Source organism: Anser cygnoides, chromosome 2, assembly GCF_040182565.1.
Source record: "Anser cygnoides isolate HZ-2024a breed goose chromosome 2, Taihu_goose_T2T_genome, whole genome shotgun sequence".
Classification (NCBI taxonomy): Eukaryota; Metazoa; Chordata; class Aves; order Anseriformes; family Anatidae; genus Anser; species Anser cygnoides.
Window position 1 is genome coordinate 27,530,132 of NC_089874.1, and position 21,077 is coordinate 27,551,208.

The 21,077-nt window shown below is 37.3% G+C and overlaps 1 protein-coding gene across 2 annotated transcripts in view; it reads right to left on the reverse strand.

Annotated features, from left to right (window-relative positions):
- COL28A1 (collagen type XXVIII alpha 1 chain) overlaps nt 1-21,077 on the reverse strand; it is a 65,000-nt gene that overhangs the window by 12,525 nt on the left and 31,398 nt on the right. For both annotated transcript variants that reach the window (XM_048075423.2, XM_048075422.2), the window contains 8 exons: nt 19,463-19,531; nt 18,838-18,909; nt 18,113-18,181; nt 15,586-15,654; nt 11,520-11,588; nt 9,343-9,411; nt 2,446-2,514; nt 651-719 (listed from right to left, as the gene is read on the reverse strand). In XM_048075423.2, coding sequence (XP_047931380.2) covers nt 651-719; nt 2,446-2,514; nt 9,343-9,411; nt 11,520-11,588; nt 15,586-15,654; nt 18,113-18,181; nt 18,838-18,909; nt 19,463-19,531 — 555 coding nt within the window. The remainder of the gene's footprint in view (nt 1-650; nt 720-2,445; nt 2,515-9,342; nt 9,412-11,519; nt 11,589-15,585; nt 15,655-18,112; nt 18,182-18,837; nt 18,910-19,462; nt 19,532-21,077) is intronic.

The window sequence follows — 21,077 nt, forward strand, 5'->3', positions numbered from 1 at the left end:
AGCATTCATTTATGAGAAATAGGAGGTACTTGGGTTTTTCTGCACTAGAGCATCCAGTTTCAGTTTTAATTTTTCCACGTTTATGAAAAGACATTTTATTAACACTGAATGCTGACAATATGCTACCATGTTTGTGATTCTTCTTGAAAGGAGAGATGTTATAGTTAGCTAAAACTAGGTGAGTAAAAACCTGTTTAAAGAGGATGTGGGAGGCTAGCTAATTTCTTTTATATTTCTATATTTATGTGTTGTTTGACTTCTCTTGGCAAAACATGGTAGCTCTCTGTTACTGTCTTTATATAATGGCATCCAGAGCAAGCTCTAGATGTTTTCTTTGGGCACTGCTTTAAATCCAAGTAAATCAATAAGATGTGACAGAGATGAGATTTTTTTTTTCCAGATTAAATATATTTGTAGCGACAAGTAAAATAGGAGAGCAATCAATCAGGTACCCAAAATACTGAAAGTCAACAACTAAATTTTGCACAGCTTATGAACAAGAAACTTAAATTCACATTGAATATTTGCAGGAGTTCACTGACTCAGTGGCAAACAGAATTTATGCAGGAAGAAAAACAGACTCCTTGAAACTCCTTGAAGAGACAGTTTTGAGAAGAAATTGGACACATTATCATATTGAACTGGATTACCTTGTCTCCTTGTATGCTCTCACCAGGCAGGCCAGGTGGACCAGGCAAGCCTACCCGTCCCATAATACCCTATGACAGTCAGTGGGAAAAAAAAAAAAAAAAAAGAATTAGGAGATAAACACTATTCCTGGGAACACTAAATAAATAATCTCAAATTTGCTGCAAGCAAAAGTAAAACCTTTTTAAGGACTCTAGTTCTGATCCTTCTTTGGTTTACATTTTCACACTGTAGGCTTTAGTAATTATCCCTGGCAAATTCCCAGGAAAGTAAAGGAACAATTAAGCTCAAAATAATTAAAGACTAAGATATTCCCATGAAACAGTGTGATACTTTTCACAGGTTTCCGGGGCAGAAACTGACTTTATGCAACAGCTTTGTGCAATTACTCCAAATCACAAAGGCAACCCAACAGTAGATGCACAAAGGGCCAGAGCAGTAAAACCCAGTGCAAGTTAACCTGCCAGGCACATTAGCTCTTGTGCGCCACGTACACATATATTCCAAACCACCATGGTGCCACAGTCTCTGGGAGCACCAGGTCAGAAAATCATAAGTGGGAGAGGAGGAAACAAAAGCCAGAGGAGCACCTGCTGCTTTGTGTAGCTACAGTAAAAGACAGGTGAAGCCTTTGTGCTCGTCTGTGTGACAAAAGATTTTGCCACAAACCTTGAGAGAATGTCTTGTGAAAAATACTGTTAATCTGTGTAAATATAAGCAGGGGTTCACCCAAAACATTGTTGTTCTAAAAATCTTATCACAAGAACTAGATGCTGCAAGCAGGCCCTCACCCCTGAAAACAAGGTATTGTTTCCCCACAAATAACTTATTTTTCATTCTTGAAGGCTCTGGGGAAGCAGTATATAGGGTCACACATTTTGTGGGATTTTGACACTCAGTCCAAACTTACTCTTACCAAACTTTTTAAACTGACTGTGTCTGTATGATTTACCAAGGAAGTGAAATTGCTTTATCTTTCAGAAAGCAAAGCAAAGTCAGACATATATCCTGCAAAAATATTCACGCTCTACTCCTCACTACATTTCTGTATCAGGTTGGTAATAGCAATGTTTCTCCATTCAGATATCAGTTTGTTTAAACTAGAGACTTCTGCTAGCTTCTGCTACGGAAGTTAAAGTTACAAAGATGTATCTATTATTAACTTAAATTAATGTGGAGAAAAACACACAAATCCCATGTATCTCCCCACTGACTTTGTAAAAATAACTGATGGACACATCCATTGTAAAGTAATACAGGCACACTCTGAATTACCTTTTTACCAGGATTTTTTTTTCTTTTTGAATTATCAGTCATTATAGTTGAGGGAGGAAAGAATTGTCCAGATGTTGCATGCTGGCTCCTTACAGAATTAACTTCTTGTTTTTATGTTTCTTTCCTAATGGTTTTACTAATGAGATTAATTGGATTCAATTTCATTGAACAAAACATAGAATTCATATTTGACATATTTTCATCCACAAAAGAATCTTTTGGAAACATAATCGATACAAGCAGAAGAATGTGTCATTTAACTCATTTGTTAGCCTGACAGTTCTGTGTAATTTCCAACTGTAATCTCATAAAATCTGGCTGCGAATGCAATTTTCATCCAGTCAGTATTCCTTCCTAACCCAGGCAGTAGAAGTGCATGCCTGGTGCCCATGTTTTTAAGCCTGATGTCTCCTGCAGTTGCACCAATATAAATCAATAACTGAAGAAGCTATTCGGGTGTCAGAGAGATCAGAGTCTGGCAGTATAAAAGTGCAGAAAGCTTCAAGGCAGTGCCACACCAACCTTGGGACCAACCGTTCCGCTCCCCCGCAGCCCGGGAGGCCCAGGATAGCCTGTCATTCCGCGGTCTCCCTGTAAAGAGTCACGGTATCATCAGTAGTTTTACATTTATTAACTGTTACACCTTTCATCCACTTACAAAGCAGTTTGTCAAACTTCTGAGTTTCAAAAGCAAAATACAAAAATGTTATAAACAGTTGCATTATAGATCAAACAACAAGCAAAAAAGCCCAAAATGTAGCACCCACTTCATTTAAGTTCTAAGAACACTCTATTCCCCAAGCAAAGATCCACATGATCTAAACCACCAGCAGAGTAACACTCTATCTTATCAGCTACAGAAAGAAAAAGAAAAAAAAAAAAAGAAAAAAAATCATTTGAAAATGACAACATTTTTTTCTATCATGTTCTGTAAGTGCTTGCCAGGATGGACAGGATGCCCACTGGGAAGAGGTAGGGGCCAGGGCACCTTATCGGCAGGAGAAGGCACAGAGACATAGAGGAAGTTTTGTTTTTCATAGTCTGTAACTGTACAAGTCAACAGGCACACATGCAGCATATTTTCACTAGAAAATGCTCATCAGTTCAAAAAGAAATGAAAAAAAAGTAAGTTATAGATGCAGAAAATTCTGAACCAGGTTCAGTAAATGTCCTTAAATCTGTGTATGTGCTGGCAAGTGAAAAAAAAATAAAAAATGTTCTGATAAGCTATTGATCATCCAATATATTAACATCAGAGCCAAGAAGAAGAGATGGTATTTCTTGACAAAGTAGACATTTTCATTGATAAAACCCTTCATTCTACCAGTTTTTGCAGTAGGAAAAGCTCTAGAAATGGATGTGCCTGCAGAGGGAGCATTCTAACCAGAAGAGAGGTGCAAGCATGAATCACGCAGATCTCAGATGAGACTTTGTGGTAGGTGAAAAGAAAGAATATATTGTGCTGATTAAAATGGAAGGAAAGAAAAGTACAGAATCTTTTAATGACTTCTTTTACTTTCAGTGAAGAATTGTGCAGCTTTCACATTATAATGAGTGCTTTTTAGGTGAAATGCCCAAGATTCAGCCTCTAGTGACAGATCACTCCAATCTGTGGTTTTTGTACATGGTTATGAAGCTCCCATGCGAAGTCCTGACTTGTACTGTTTATGTAAATATATCAGAGCCTAAACTGTGCTCAGGTTTGATGGATTTGGAGAGGTGGGAACCCGGAATCCAAAGGCTGGGGCTTAAGTTAAGCTTATAATGCTTTCCTTCTTGATGTAACATTTGGCTTCCAAATTTATTTTCAAATCGTTTTTCTCCCAAAGCAATGGACCCTGGCCAACTTGAGTCAGGACACAGGCATGGTCCAGGGATGCTCTTAGCTTTAAATTGGTGTGTCAAGCTCACAGTCTGTGGGTTAAGGCAACTGTCGAATTCAGTCAGGGGGAATTTCTCCTTCAGATGTGATCAGAGAGGGGAGTTTGTTGGTTGGTTTGGTTTGGTCTGGACTGGTTTGGAAAAGGGACCAAAAGAGACAGCTACTTTTTTCCTCAAGTATGAAAGGTGTTCTTACTGTAATGATCTGAGACCTTTATATCACACCTTCCCTACTAATGCAAACAGCAAGGACATTGGAAATGCCTTGAACTTTTTCTTTTGTTTTGTTTTGAGTTTGTGGCAGATTCTAGCTGTAAACATTTAATTACAATCTTAAGCACTTCAAGATCATAGCACTAAAGCCTGACACATGGTGCTGGGAAATGTCCCTCTGCAGTGAGATGAAGGGTAGATATTCCTCATCTATTAAAACCTCTCTGGTTTATCAGTTCCTCCTGCAAAGTATTTTCCTTAGCTTCAGATTGTCATATTACTAGCAAACACTCAGAGTCTAGGTAAATATAGCCGTCTTCTTATTTAGTTCCATCTGTTATTAAGGGAAAAATTATCAGTCTTCAGTGTCCTCATAAACCATGAAACAAACCTAAGCAGATGTTGCACAGAGCAGCCAGAGGTTTCCTTGCCTAAGCCTCTGAAACATGCTAGAGGTACCAAAGCTAAAAGGTGGTTATTTAGATAAGGCTTTACAGTATGCATTGCTTTTTCGAGATTCTGGGCTGCTGTGGATTGTGAAGCAGCCTGTAATCCACTGTGAAGGGAAGTTCCTCAGCAGGGAAACAATTCCATGTGTTCCAGTATTGAATATACCTGCTACCTGCTCTTGGATCAGCCCTGACCAAAAAGAGCACGTGAGGGACTTGAAGTTGTGTCTCTCTTCCTCCCATGGGTAACACATTCTTACACAGGGTCATTGCAGGTGAAGGATTGAATTTTAGCTTCACATGCTTAGTTAATACCAGATGTCTCACTGAAAAGCTCTTTTGTACAGCTTTATAGTAATTCTCAAAGTTTCTGTATTTCTTGGCTTAGGAAAAAGACTTCTATTTTACTTTATGAGTTGTGAAGTGGAGCAGTTCTTTTTTCTAAGATGTGACACTAAGCTGTCCTCCAGGGAATTCATTTCAAGAAGGATTAGTACTGCTCTTTGATGAGCTCTAATTTATTTTCTGCACTGTGCTTGTAGACAAGCTTGTCACCATCTGCAGTGAACTAGAAAAACACCACTGAAACAAGAGAGAAAGAGCTGAATCAAGACAATGAAAGTATGGTACTCCAATGCCTATTCCTTATCACTGGATCAAGAAAACTCATTAAACGAGCTAATGTTCACCTGGAAAATAAATTTTGGCCTCTCAGCATATACATCTCATTCACTGTGAGGCATGTATATTTGATATTGAAACACACAGGAGACACTGCAATGCTCTCTTTAGTGAGAACTAGTTGATAGAAGGGTATTTATAAGAAGAACATCTAAGAAAAGAGTAACTGCATCTCCACCTTCCTCATTTTATTTCAAATAGACAGGCCCCAAGCTGCAGAAGTTATTTATATTGCAAATGCATCCAGCCCAAATGTTCATACGCTAGGGGCTATGCTGGTGAGTTTAACAATCTTTCTGTTGTGCAATTATTGAGAATGAACCTTTATTTCTAGTGATGTGCTCTTGCTCTTGAATGTCTGCAACCCACCTCCTAGTTGGCAATAGTGCTTTTAAGTCTTTTTTTAATCCTCTGACATTATGTGCCTCTGTTTTAATGCTAGAGAAAATAAGGGTGCTGCCAGGATTGAATGCATCCCACATGTTCCAATTGTGTTTTCATGTGAATTTGACCTCTGATACACAAAATTCCTATCTTGCAGTGTGCACATATGTGAGCCATTTCTGAAAGGGGGGAGAACAGAACTCTGATTCAGCTGAATGGAACATTCTTATGTAATGACAGTCAAAGGAATTTTACATTAACTATCGTGTAAATTTATGAGTCACTTTCATCAAATAAATGTTCTTTTTATATGCTGAGATTGCTGGATTTTTTGTTTGCCTGTTTGTTTATTTAAATGTGGAAAGGATAAGGATAATAAGGAAAGGATAATAGGAGATAGCCAGTGTACTTATATTTTATTAAAATTCAGACAAAAAAAAAAACAAAAAACAAAAAATGGAAGATTATGCATTTTATGAACTAAGTTCTAGGGGAATTTTTGCAATTCAAGCAAATTGTTCTCCCTTGCAGCACCTTTGCTACCAGGAAGCTCTGTAGAGACTAAAGTTTCCAAACTTTGTATAAGCAAACAGGAGTACAAAATTGAAAGGAGGGAGAAAAGCTGTTTGTATTCTTTGTTTCTTTTTTTTTTTTTCCAGTGTACACTCCACCACGTTTAGCATGGATGCACAGAACTGCATCACAGGTGTGACTATTTACCTAGATAATGAATGCTTTGGAACACAGTCCCACATTGCAAAAGCGACAGCTGCTCACCACTTAGAGAATCAGTACACATTCTCACCCTACAGCATTAACACGCCAATCTAGTTCAATCACAAAAAAAAAAAAACTTGCCTATTTTAAAGTTAAAAATACAAATTAATTTTTTGTATCAGGTGTTTTTAACTCTGATTTTAAAAAAAAAAAAAATCTGACAGAGATTGCTAGATAAGCCAGATTTTTTGGCAATATCACACTGCAACGCAACAAACCTGTAGATCTATGCTGGATTTTTCAAACAAAATTTGATATTAGCATGGTTTGCCCTAATTATGTTCTTTGTGTTATTTGCAAAGACAGTTATTACTACAGTTTTTTTTTTTTTTTTTTTTTTTTGTAATGCAACTCTTCCTAGAATGAAATGCCACCTCTCCATATCCCACAGATATGGTGCATTCTCAATCTACCCCACGACTGGTTATGAGGAGTAGAGCTCTCTGCTCTATAGGAAGCTTCTAATGGCATGTGTCTTGTCTGTGTGTGTCTTGCCTAAACCAGGCTGACTGTAGGTTCTGAAGCCTTGCCCGTTAGGCTGTATAATACCCAACTCCTATCATAAATATCCCATTATCCTATTTCTGGAATAATCAAATACTATTAAACTATAACAGCCTCACTTCTTGGTCACTTCTTTTGCACAAATTTATTATGAATCAATAATGTTCAATTAACAGAACATCGGTCATATTCCTCCACAACAAGAAGTTACCAATAAATCTCCTTTGCTAGTAACATTAATATACTTCAGCTCTCAGACCTGCAAGGATGGTAATACCTCTGAGGTTGTTCAAAGGTGGAGAAGAGACCGACAACTAAGGACATGACGTCTTTATAAGAGAATATACACAATTCACTTTGATTGACAATGATTTACATCACTTAGAGCTGAAGGTGAAAACCTAAGTATTGTAATAGCTAATGTATGAGTTATTTATATATATATATATCTTATTATGTCATGACAGTTACAGAGGTTTAAGAATGCCTGTGATAAAAAGACTAGATCACATATCCTCCAGTGCAAAAACTAGATATATTTCCTTTTACTTTACAGCTCTTACCTCCTCCCATCTAAGGCATTTTATGATAATATTTTGTTCTTCTGTCAGTCATGATCTGGTTTGGAACTTTCCTAATAATTATATAGCCAAATAACTGCTTGACCCAGCAATTACGTGGATTCATGACTATAAGAACAAAAGTGACCTGTGACCCGCTTTTTGATCTCTTATATTAGCCAACCACTATGGTTTTCTTAAGTTTATTTCTGTATACTTTGTATATTTCTGATACTTTTCAGAAACACAACCACAACTGTTGAGATAAAAAATTCCTGCTGTGAGAAATTTCACTGCAGTTATTCTAGTGGTTTCCTTTCACTTAAAAACAAACAAACAGAAAAATAAAACAAACAAAAAATAAACAAACAAACAAACCCCATTTATTTGCATTTTGTATTTGTTTAACTCAAGTTTCTTTAAATCAAACTCCTATATTCCCATTGAAATTTTGATGTATATTTCTAGGGTTTGTAATCGTTCAACCATGATATCATGGTGGGAGATATTATTATTCGATGACCTGATATGACCTTCCAATTCCTTTTTCTGGGGAAATGCTACTCTCCAGTAGGAGGCATGGGTTAATTCCAGATGGAAAAATGCCTCCAGACATTTTGTAGCCAGAGGTTACATTTTTACGTAATATCTGCCTTCATATTTTTATACAATATCCTAGGCTGTAATGGAATGTTATTCTGTGGTACCAAGAAAAATTTCTTGTAAGATGGCATTATATCAAGTGTAAAATCTTTATTTGAAAAAAAGAAAAAAAAAAAAGAAAAAAAAAAGAAAAAAAAAAGAAAAAAAAAAAAAAGAAAAAATCCCCTCACATAAAATATCTAGTTAGTTTAGCTGTATATATTTTCGGTAAGTCTATACTGAATGACATAACTGAAATTACTTTTAGTTCTTTAGTAGTTCTGTCACGTTCCAGACCACATTATTTCATGTGGAATATCTTGAATTAATAAGTGGCAGAACAGAAGCATAAAGCCAGGTTTTTCAGGTCCCTATTAGCAGGCTATTGGTCATTCTAAGGATGAATGGCATTCAGTTTTTCCTTTATTGTGGATATATTTTAAAGACATTATTGTTGTTTGCTTTTAATGGGAAATCTCATGTTCTGGGAACTAAAGTTTAAAGTCCTTTCTGTTTGGGAAAAATTTTGTTTGGGCAATATTTATTTTGCTTTCTGTTGCAGCATGTTCCCTGTTTCCTATTTCACACATGTAATAAGGAAATCGTTAATAAAACCACTCTGCGGGATATTTTAAAGCAATTTCTTATATGATCTTAGTCATAAGTCTGTTTTTTTTTCCAAGTTTTTTATAACATGGTAGTTACAATTTGACTTTTTAAATTCAATTATACCCTGCTTAGAACTTTTTAACATTTAGCTATTTTGTGTTTTATGGAAAAAGCAAAACAAGAACAACAAAAAAAAGGAAGTATTTCAGTGATGTATTTCTAATCTCTATATCTTTTTTTTTTTTTTTTTTGCCATCAAATTATTCATTTATAATGTGCCATCATGATATTCATTTTAGACTAAGATTCAGTCTTCTCTTGGGAGTCAATTTCTAGTAACTTTAAAAATATTTAATTGTTTCCAGTAACCACTATTTCCGCTTACTCCTTGGGGGCCTTTGCCCTTTTCCTTGCCATAGAAGAAAGGAGATGTGTTATTATTAGTCAATACTGTACTTGCATTGGATTCTAACTTCTACATGGAAATGCCAGTACCTAGAAACATCCTGGGTCTCTGGGTGTATGAAAGATCTGCAGAGATAAAGCAAGAACTGGTATGTATCTAACATGGCAGAGAAGCCTATTGCAAGCTTTTCTTCCGACTGAAATACAAAGTGGGAGATGAGATTGCAGCATTTTGTCATCCTAATTTGATGTACTTTTGGGAGACATATTTGCCTACCCTGTCTACTAGTCAGATGAACGTACTGCCATTGTACCTTTGGTCCAGGATCTCCCACACCTTTTGGGCCTGCTGGTCCTGGAGGGCCTGCTGGTCCCGGAGGTCCCTGGTATAGCAGAGGAATAAAGCATGTCAGTAGCAGTCCTAAAGAAGTGGTACTTACGTTCTTCCATATAGAAAAGAATTTCAGCAGTAGTTATTAACATCTCTGTATCTGCTGTATTTTGTCGAGTGCATAATATTTCCAATGTGTACTGAGCAACAGCCATAGTCAGTCCCAGGTGGAAACCTAAAAAGACTACCAGAGTGGAGGAAAAAAAGTCCTGCTCTTGACTTAAGAATATCAGAGCTGTTCTCAGCTCAGAGAAACCAGTCAGAAAGCAGATGTTGCTCCATGATTCATACACCGCAGACATTACACATCTGGTATACCAGAGCTGATCCATTAAACCTGAGGGTCGGGCAGAACTAACATATTTTGATTTATTTGTGTTGACAGCCTGTTGCTGAACTTCCCATTCAATCCCTCACAGCCCAGCCCCTTCAGCTGCCCTTCATACTGCTGGAGGCATCCCTACCCTCCCTTTCAGCATTCAGAGGGCAGATCTCTTTGCTCTATCAGAGCTACAGATCCTTAACTACATAAATCTTGTTCATGTCCACAAGTGATTTATAGAGTGGGATTTTCCAGACCATGGGGCATGCAAAGGTGGAAACCTATAATAAACATATTGTAATAAACATCAGGAATACTACTGCATACTGAATACTGCATACAATACTGAAGCTTTTTTTTTTTTTTTTTTTTTTTTAATTATTTGATCAGTAATAGCAGTGCAGCATGCACACATACACCTAAGTTTGCCATCCTGTGACTGGTGACTGGGCAAACTGCAAGCAGCCTTTGGGTAGCTTTATTAATCAATGGTTACCAAACCAGGCTGATCTTGAATTCTTCAATTATTTAGGAATGAAAAGTTTTCAGTCTCTCACTGATCTCTTTGATTCTGTATCTACTGACATTTTTTTTTCTCATCTAGCTTAGACAGAAATCTTGTGAGGCTTAAAACTTAGTTGCTATGATGCATTTTAAGGCCAAATACATTTTTTTTCAATCGTCTATTTGCATCACTGCCTTCTTTATGATCACCTTTGCATTTGATTTTTGGTTTTATTTGGGATAATGATAGGGTTTTTCATTAGTTTGTATGTACCCTGTTCAATGGATCAATGATCTGGGTCCATAACCGGCACTCTTTGACCTTCCAAGGAGCCTCGAGCTGGTCTGGTGTCACCAAGTGCTGTGAAATGTGTCAGGTACATAGCATTTATCCAGGAATTTTGAGTGAGTGCCCTTTGAACTAATTCTGAATCCCAAAAGGAAAGGAGGGCTGGGATCTCTTCCCAGGATCAGTTTGAATGACAGGAAATTGGAGCTGAGCCATGACCTATTTGGAAGCAATCAGGTCCCACCTCAGCATATTTGGGAGAGCTTTTGTGGTTGTAGTGTGGAAAAAGGCTGGATTACAGACCTGTGGTGATAGAAGGATGGTAACAGTATTCACACCTTCTAGTGAAAGGGTGGTCAAACATGTCTGTGTGGCTTTGGATGACTGAGATTTAGGATGATAGGCCCTTGTAATGGATGTGCCAAGTGGAACACTCAGGTGTTAACCCCTTCAGGAGGTAACTATCAGGAAAGCAAGGGGGGGGGGGGTGGTCTTCAGAAAAATATAACTTGACTCTCCTTGATATGAGAAGCAGCTGAAAAAACAAGGCAGTGAAGGCTCCAAGATTTGGCCAAGAAGATGTTACTAGAGATCCTGAACAAAAAAAGGAAGGCAGGAATGCAGGAAGGTAGGAAGGCAGGAAGGAGAAAAGGGAAGAATTCAAAGCAGTAATTGCATTAAACATGTATGAGCAGCCATGAAGATTTTGATGGAATTACATGGCATCCCTTTCATGTTGATTAAAAGTAGTTCAGTTTATGTCCAGTTCTGATTGTCTGTAGGACTGGTACTGTACCTAGGACAGGAGAGGGCTTCAAAATATATGTGAGATACTTAAATAAGCTAAAGAATGAAAGAAAAACTTAATTACACTTAGTTAGTTAGATACATAGAGAGCATACACAGTAGTAGTAGTAGAAGCAGAACACAAAGTACAGAATCTAATTACAAACAACAAAAAGTAGAGAATTAAAATTATACTTACAGCTTCACCTTTATGGCCATCACCTTTTGGTCCACGGGGTCCAGGTAGTCCAGGCAAGCCCTGGTTACCCTAAGTACAAAAGTAATAAATCAAGCATTGTGTCAGTATCTGGATCTTCATGACGTAACATTAACAAATATGTGAGGAAACTGTTTAATATCCTTTTGGAAATACAGAATAGCAGTTGCCAGCTTTTCCAATTCATTTGCAAAGCTCAGAAATTTTTGTGCTTTTTTTTTATTTATTGTGGTTTCAGTTGATCAAATTAAGATTTTAGAAGAATAGGAGGTCTCGTTATGAAATCATCAGCATTTAGATTTGTAGTTGCAAAGAGAAATCTTCAGAATGTTACCTTTATCTCCAGCCAATAATAAAAAAATAAACCAAAAAGTTAAACCTTTGTGACTTTGAGGGTAACAGTCCTGGGTTTTGAACAATGAAGTCAAGAATACTGAAACACAGTATGCTAGCCTTAAGTTATATTATGTAGCACATTCTGTGTTTCAGGGAAATCACATTGGTTCTCTTACGCAGTAAAGCAAAACTGCAGTCTACAAGGAAAATAATTTAAAGAAAGAAATATAATCGATAATATGAAATATATATTTTTTCATAGCTTAGCCTAAAATGCCGTGTATTAGGAGACAATTACTCCTTGTGTTCACTCTTCCACTGACTCCCACTAAAAATTTTATCCATTTGCAAAACTTCAGTGCTTCCTTTCACCACCAGAGGAGAAACAAATAGCAGTCTTCTCCTCTTCCGTCATTTCAGAGATCATTTTCCTGATATTTAATGAGTAAGTTAACCAAGCTTGCACTAGACTCTTCCTTGCAGAACCAAGAAAGAAAACTTATTACTTTAAGGTATCCCTCGAGGTATGTTGACAGTCTATAGTATTTATGTTCCTATGTGACAGCAGTGCCAGTTGGAAATCCTTACTGATACTCGTAAGATACACATCCAACCCATACCCAAGCACAGTATGCATATGTCCATACAGGGAGTCGTGCGCATCCTTCACCCAGTCCCAGAGAACCAAGAAAGGTAAATGGACTATGGGAAGGAAGGGAAGGGAAGGGAAGGGAAGGGAAGGGAAGGGAAGGGGGAAGGGAAGGGAAGGGAAGGGAAGGGGGAAGGGAAGGGGGAAGGGAAGGGAAGGGAAGGGAAGGGAAGGGAAGGGAAGGGAAGGGAAGGGAAGGGAAGGGAAGGGAAGGGAAGGGAAGGGAAGGGAAGGGAAGGGAAGGGAAGGGAAGGGAAGGGAAGGGAAGGGAAGGGAAGGGAAGGGAAGGGAAGGGAAGGGAAGGGAAGGGAAGGGAAGGGAAGGGAAGGGAAGGGAAGGGAAGGGAAGGGAATTACAAGTGACTGAACAATGCTATTTCATCAGTGTATTTCATCAGCATATTGTGCCTGGAAATTTCTGCAGCACATAATACTTCAAGAAATCACAAATGGATTCCTGACAAGCAGCTCGGATCTCAGGGACTTTTCTGTATGAGTCTCTCTTATTGTACAGTCCAAAGGGATAATTTCACTGAAAGATTTTAAAGGCAAACACTTGAATCTTACCACCAATTTAAAATTGCAAGAGCCCTGGGAGATGTTTCTTTATGCTTCCTAGTTTCCAAATCATAAAATTCTGACTCGGTTCTGAGAGAATTTAACCAATGAGTGTGCTTTTAGCCCATAAATAGCTTTATAATGGAAAAGCAATTTACCTCTTCCTCATTCTTAATATTCATAGTTCTTACATTATGGATAAAATAAAAAATGTTTTAAAAATGTTTCGTGACATTTTTAAACAAGAATGGAAATCATGGATCATGAGTTCATCTTTATTTTTACTTCCAATTCTAGTGCAGTAAAAAAATGCCAAACAGATGTTTTCATTTAATCTTACCAGACCACTGTAAATACCAAATACATGTTAACACATTATTTTCTTTCAGAACTGGGATTTTGTCAAGTAGCTGGTTTCGCCATTAGTAGCATAGCTATAAATCTACTTAAGTCTGTACTGGGTCGGGCTGGGATGTTAACTTTCCCTGCAGCAGCCCACACAGTGCTGTGCTCTGCACTCGTAGCTAAAACAGCACTGGTATCACACCAGTGTTGTGTCTGCTGCTGAGCAGTGCTGGCACAGCATCAGGACTCTCCCTAATTCCCCTAGGGGTGGGCAAAGATGCGAGAAAAGAAACATCACGAGGGCAGCTGACCTAAACCAACCAAAGGGATATTCCATACCATATGATGTCACACTCAGCAATAAAAGGTGGAAAAAGGAGGAAGAGGGGAGGGGTGGGCTCTCGTTGTGAAAACGTCTGTCCTCCTCCCGAACACCGGCTACGTGCGTTGAGGCCCTGCTTCAAGGACGCGGTCAAGCATCGCTCACTTGTGGGAAGTAGAGAGTAATTTCTTTCCTCTGCACTTCCACATAGCCTTTACTTGTTTTGTTTAGTTTTCCCTTTCCCCCTCCCTTTTCCCCTTTCCTTTTTTTTTCCCCTTTAGTTAAATTGTTAATTGTTTAGTTAAATTGTTTAGTTAAATTGTTTAATTAATAATAATCTTTCCTTAATAATTTTTTTTTTTCCTTTAATTAAATCATCCTTATCTCAACCCGTGAGCTGTTCTTTCCTTTACTTCTTCCCCTCCTCATCTAAGGAGGGGGAGTGAGAGAGCGGTTGTGGTGTTCAGCTGCCTAGCACGGTAAAACCACTACAAAGTCATAAATCTGCTGGAAGAGACAGTTCTCTAGTCCAGATTATTTAGTTGTTTTTGTGCTTTTTGTTTTTGTTTTAATAGCTGCATCCAAAATGCAGTAGAGATGGCCAGGGAGCACTTCCATGATTACTGCTTCCCACAGTTTTGTGGGATCTGGATAACATAATCCCAGTGACTCACTGCAAGTCAGTGCACTGACAACAAGGCAGGTGCCATTGTTGTCACTGATGACATACTACATTAATTCATCTAAATTGTTTTCCTTTCCAGGGCAGGTTTTAAAGCCATTTCCAGAAGCAGTAATGTAGAAGCAGTTGCTTCTTCACTCTTAAAAACAAACAAACAAACAAACAAAAACCAGAATATAAACATACATTTTGTGCCCATGGCTTTCACTTTCTGTAAACATTACCATGTGTAAAAAAGAGGAAAATGTTTCAAAAAGTTTGTAGATGAGATTCTGCCTATGCAGCAGGAAGAACAGGACAATGTCATTGTTCAGGAAAAAAAAAGTTATGGCATGATTAAAACCTAAATGATTAAGTACTTGACTGGAGAATTAAGTCATGTTTATCACTTCTTTCTACGGAAAAACAGAGTGAATTAGCATTCCAGATTACAGACAAAGTAAATCATTTTAGTGTTGTTGAAAATTCAAAAATACAGGCTACTGCATGCATTGCTGGATCAATACTGAATAGATAAATGTGCTATCCACCACCCTCCAGTAAGGGGGTGCCAGTTAACCATTAAAGGCTTGCACAGTGAGCATAGCAAACCTGCAATGGACTATTGTACCCCTTTGTCAGTGTTGAAGTTAAAAATGTAAAGGATTTAACCAAGTAAAACCCATTCCGTAACCTATACACAAGCAAGTGTAAAGAGATCTATTTTTAAAATCCATTATTTTGTGTTTTGCATATGTTTTTGAATGTGCAGGGTTGGTAATTCTGAAACACCACTGTTAAAACAGCTAATACCTGTCAACTCATACTCAAAAAAGTGTATATTGCTCATACAGAGGCATCAGAGAACATGAGATAATGAAAGGTGGAGATGAATTTCAAGAGCTATCTTCCTAATGAAGGCTTCATGAGGGAAATTTGCAGAATGAGATACACTGTACAATTTAATATATTTTGAGTTTAATTTATATATTTTGAGTTTTTTCTTTGAAAAGAGTATAAGCTTATTTTAAAGCATAGACTTAAGTTGATAGAAAAGTTGAAGAATTAGCTGGTTACTTTCCTGAGAAAGTTGTTCAGGCAGTTTCTACATTTTCACAAGAGCTTTGCATTATGTCTCACATTTCTTCACTTTCCAACTTTTGTCTCAAAATTCCTACCATTGGTCCCATTATTGAATTTCCAGGAAGCCCGTCATCTCCTGGTGGCCCCTTGGGTCCGGGATCTCCCTATCCAAAAAGAAACAAAACCAAAGACATTTTTGTTATTTTCAGTTTAATATCAGTTTAATATAATACTTTGTTATTTTCAGTTTAATATTCCATTCCTTCTGACAGTGACATGACCGTTGCTGAACTAGGTAATATGAAATCAGTATTTCTAGATGAAGTTTTTAATATCACAAGCCAGCACAGACTGGTGTAAGGCTGGTGTAACCTTGTTTCTGCCAGAGGACAGCAAAGAAATTCAAAGTGCTGGCAGACAGGGTATGTTCAGAAAGCTTACAGATGCAATGCAAGCTCCACAGACTTTTATGAAGAACCAGGAAGCAACTTGCATTTCTTCTTCAAATATTCCCGGAATAACTGTTGGCAATCTTAGCTCTGCCAGTGACTTTCCTAGAAAGCAATGAGGCTCAGATTTCACTTTTCTTATGTTAACCCTTGGGCTCCTGATGTTTAATCTAAGGTAACAGATATTTCACTTTAAGGATCATAAAAAAAAAATGCTGGTTTTCAGTGAAACCTTTTCTTTTTTTTTTTTTTTTTTTTAACAGTAGTGTGAAAGTCAGTATTTCAGGACTTTCACTAGGGAATGAAGATGAAAGGTTCTATCAAAACCACGGAGCAGCTGTAACCATGAGAGAGGAATATGAGAAAAAGCAGCTATCTAATGTTACTGTCTCTGTATTGGTAACAGCATAATGGTTGTCAAGGGAAATGAAACTCAAATCCCCAAACGTGGGTGTAGCTTAAAATAAACAAATTTCCAATAAACACAACCATGTCCAAGGGTTAGACATCTAGTGATCACCCACTACTACAGCAAACACTTAGAGATGTAATAAATAGACCTCAGACCATGACAACTCCCAGCATTGAAAAACATGCAGTTTTCCTGCACAATAAATTTATAATGCCTTGTGTTCTTTGAATATGCTGGTAGTGAAGGAAATACTACTAATCATTGTACTTTCCACAATGCAGAGAGAATATGCACCTGTGTAGCTTTTTATATTTTTGAGCAACTGGCATAAACATAGGTGATATTTATTGAAATAAAGGCATTACTATGGAACTAAATAGGCAATTTTTCTAAAAATGAACTTATAATTACCCAAACTACTTGTTTTGATGCATTAGTCACTGCATACAAAAGGTCTGACATAAAATTTAGTGAAGAGCCTGAAAACACTTTTACAGACTCCAGAGGACTTTGGATCATGGCTGGTCTGCTAAGAAAGTGGTATGAACTGTACTGAACTGAATAAAAGCAGAGTGAAAAAGACAATGAAGTCTACAAAGTTATTATTATTCAGCAAGAAAGTCATCAAAAGGCTGACTTACATGTCTTCCCAAAAATGCCACATTAACCAGGAAAATAGCACCATGTCAAGAAGGCAGACTGGTGTTCTGAAACCTGCCTTCATGCAAGTCATGTGTTACAGCATGACACTTTTATTTTCCTGACATAACGTTTGGCACACGATTATGATTTTAAACCTATATAAGAGATATGTGCAACTCGCACTCCTTTCTTTCTTCTCTGTGGTTGCAGGTGTAACCTGAGCTTCTTCCATTCTCTCTTTCCTTCATCCTCCATACACAAACAAGTCCAAAGCAAATCCTAGCCCCCTGGGCTGTCCTGGTGCCAGGCTGGTAAGTACATTGTGTATACAATACCTACATGTGCATATGTGTAGGTGCACATATATTTTTACAGAAGAAGAAAATTGGGGATGAAGTGACTCCAGAGTGGATGGATATCCAGTAGTGATTATTACACCAAAACTGAAGAGCATCAATTAATGCTGAAGTTAACTGGGATATTATAAAAACAGCATTGATTTTATCCATAAAATAAAAATGTGGGTGATAATGAATATTCAAATGGTTTCAATGCTAAATCTGCATATTTCACTCAGAAGGACAAGTCCCATCCATTTCAGGTACATTTCTGCCATAGATAAAATGAGATGAATGTAGCTTTAGCTATCTGTCATATGATATTTCATTTTAAATAGAAAATACAGGCCAGTTATTCACTTGGAAGTGACATACAAACAATCATCTCCAAAAAAATTTTCTACTTCAGCATATAAGTCCCTGGAAGTGTACATAGACACATTTCTGCAGGGGCTTACAGCTGCTTTCAGGAAATCTTTAGTCTTTACTTGAAAAAAGAAAAAGCAAGCAAGCATTAGTAAATGTAAAATAAGATGAATTCAAAGTGATTAATTTCAAAGGAGGACACCCACTAAGCCCAGCACCATGTTAAATGGCCTCCAAACACTCTTCTTTAATTTTTGGTATTTTTCAGTACTCCTTACCTCTAAAATTCACTCAGATTTGCTACTACCAAAATAAATTTTAACTCATTTAGTTTACTTTCTTTTAACTTTGACAGAAATGCACACTAAAAAATTTCTAATCTCTGGTCTCCAGTAAATACATACTAGATAATCACCTTAGGTCCAGGTGGCCCCTGAATAGATGATCCAGCAACTCCAGGTGGCCCTCTCTCTCCTGGTTCACCCTGTTACAAAACAGTATCACCTACATTTAAACAGTTTCATTTTCTGCACAAGTAGATAAAAGTTTTTTTAACACTTCACATTATAAAAATATCTGTAAAGTTTTAGGTAAAAAATGGACAATATTTGGGATAAAACACTCAATTTTGTGCTCTTGTGGTTCAAGTTTCAAGCTTTAAATAACTATTGGTTGAACTGTGTATCTATTTGTTTTAAACTGTAATTATTTGTGTGTGTGTGTGTCTGGCTTACAAAACCAATGGAATAACCAGAATGTTTGTATTTTTTACAATTTACTGTCCATTAAGAGTGATACTTATAACACACGAAATACTACAATAGAAAGTTAAAATTTCCAAGTCAAAATTTGCAAAATGTTTATCCTTAGAATCATTTGGACAATTTTAATTTACCTTCTCAGTGCTTGAGCATAACTATAAGGTCTATAATTATATGTTTACCTGTTATTTTTCTCCTTAGGACTCTTATTTCATTCAGGACAAACAGGACAAATGATGGAATTACTTCTGCTTTTCCTATTTTTATTTTTGTGTTGTCTCAAAGCATCAGACATTTGAGAAATCTGTACATTAAATATATCCCATAGATTCTTGTACAATGTACAAAGTGAAGGGTTACCCTGAAAGAACAAGCTTACTTTTGGTCCGGCTGGGCCTTGTACTCCTTTATAACCAATCAGTCCTTGGGATCCTTTTTCTCCTGGGTCACCCTGATGGAAACAAAGCTTTTGTTTAAATCACAGCAAAGGTTCATTCACAACTGCATGATGCCCACAATTAGAAAGGTATTTAGATGCTTAGCTCCAAGTGAAATCCCAGTCAGTTTTAGAATCTCCCCAAAAGTCCCAAATTTAACTAGGTACGAGATTAAAGCATTTGCTTGTCTATTAATACATCTTTCCAGGCTTTCAGTTTCATATTTAGAAATCTAATTAGTCACCCAATTCTCCTTAGTTCCTCCTCTTGCCCTATCAGCATACTGAAACAATTTGCTTCCACCTAACTGTAATGAAAATTCTGTGCCAAACTTTTAGAAAACCTCTACTGTCTCATTAACTTTAGTGTCTATGTTCAGAGTCTGATTTTCCTGCACTTGTTCAGGCTAGGAATCATATAGCTCTTTAAGTCCTTTTAAATCATCAGTTAAAAGGTAGTTGCTACTTAAGATATAATGAAAGAAAAAATATGTAAGAATCTGAACTATTACAAAAGAAGTCCTTCTAAACTTTATAGTACTTCTCAAGTGTGCGTGCTAAGCCATACCTTTTGGCCTACATCTCCTTTGCCAGGGGGTCCTTCCGGGCCTCTTGGACCTTGATCTCCCTTTTCCCCCTAACAGAGATTAGATGGTTAATTTTTACTTTATTCATTTTATTGATTCAATCAATGATTGGACTTACAAAGTCTGCATAAGTACTTTCCCCAAAAATGTCAGTTAAAAATCTGGTCAAAGAAGAAAATATTCTATATTCTTACCTCCCACCCCCAAACCTCCTGCAATCACATTCCCTTTGTAGGTAGAATTCCACGTGTATACTCATATGTGGGAGAAAAATGTATGCAAAGTTATTAGAAAAAGTCTTTGCTGACCAATTCTGAGACAACCAACTTTTAAGAAGCAGTAATTTTCTGCATCTCTATAGCCGAAGGCTAACCCAGGATTCAAATATTAGCCAGAAACACTCCTTCAAATAATTCACAAATAATCCACATATTACATCATGCTAAGGAAAAATATCTACCAAATATTTATGAATAATATTGGTAAGATTAGGGTTTCAGAAAACCTGCAGGTAATTCAGGAAATGAAAAGTAGATTAAAATGTTTAAACTTCCATCTCTGATACAAGCTGTTGATGGATGTGGTATTATAGAGCCTGCTGTTGCTCAGCATACCGGTGGCTCCCGTTTCTGTGAGACAGCTCCCACCCACAGAAAACTGCCATAACATCTCTGTGCCCACTATTCACTGCAGACATCCAACTGTTCTTTGCATTGTCCTGAATACACAAGGTAGCTGCTCAATGCTAACATTTTCACTTATAATTAATTATGACAGCAATAGTACCAAGATGATCATGAGAATGGCAATATGTTAAAGAAAAAAGAAACCACAGCATTCCCAAATAAAGAATCTAACTGTAACTTTAGCTCAACATCTACTCTGCATTCTGATGTATCTTCCTGATACAACGAGAGGTTCATTTCTAAGCACTTTAATAGTAGGTGATTTCGTTTTTTTAGTTAAATAAAAACAGAAATGTTATGTATTTATCCATAGTGGGAAGCTTACGGCCTCAGACTGTTGCTTGTCAAACTGCTATATGCACTGCCCTTGCAGCTGAAAAAAATGTGAAGTTGCATCCTTAATAGATGTTTATTAAAGATATTCAGATACTTCATGATTAAAGACAGTCAAAAAGTGTTGATTTGCATGCACTGAACTGTATTCAGTTCATCATTTCAACATGTTGGACAGGTGTCACCCTCATTTAAGAGCTGCACAGATCAGCCAAAGCACTGAGTTTTGCTCACTCAGCAGCTCATTTTCTATGGATAAAGTAGAATTAAAAGAGAAAACAACTTTTTACTCAGAAAGCAACTTTTTACTAGGGCAAATAATGACAGGACAAGGGGGAATGGTTTTAAACTAAAATAAATGAGCTTTAGATTGGTTGTTAGGGAGAAATTCTTCACTCAGAGTGTGGTGAGGCACTGGCACAGGTTTCCCAGAGAAGCTGTGGATGCCCCATCCATGGAGGTGTTCAAGACCAGGCTGGATGAGGCCCTGGGCAACCTGATCCAGTGGCTGGCATCCCTGCCCATGCCAGGGCAGTGAGAACTAGATGATCTTTAAAGTCCCTTCCAACCCAAGCCA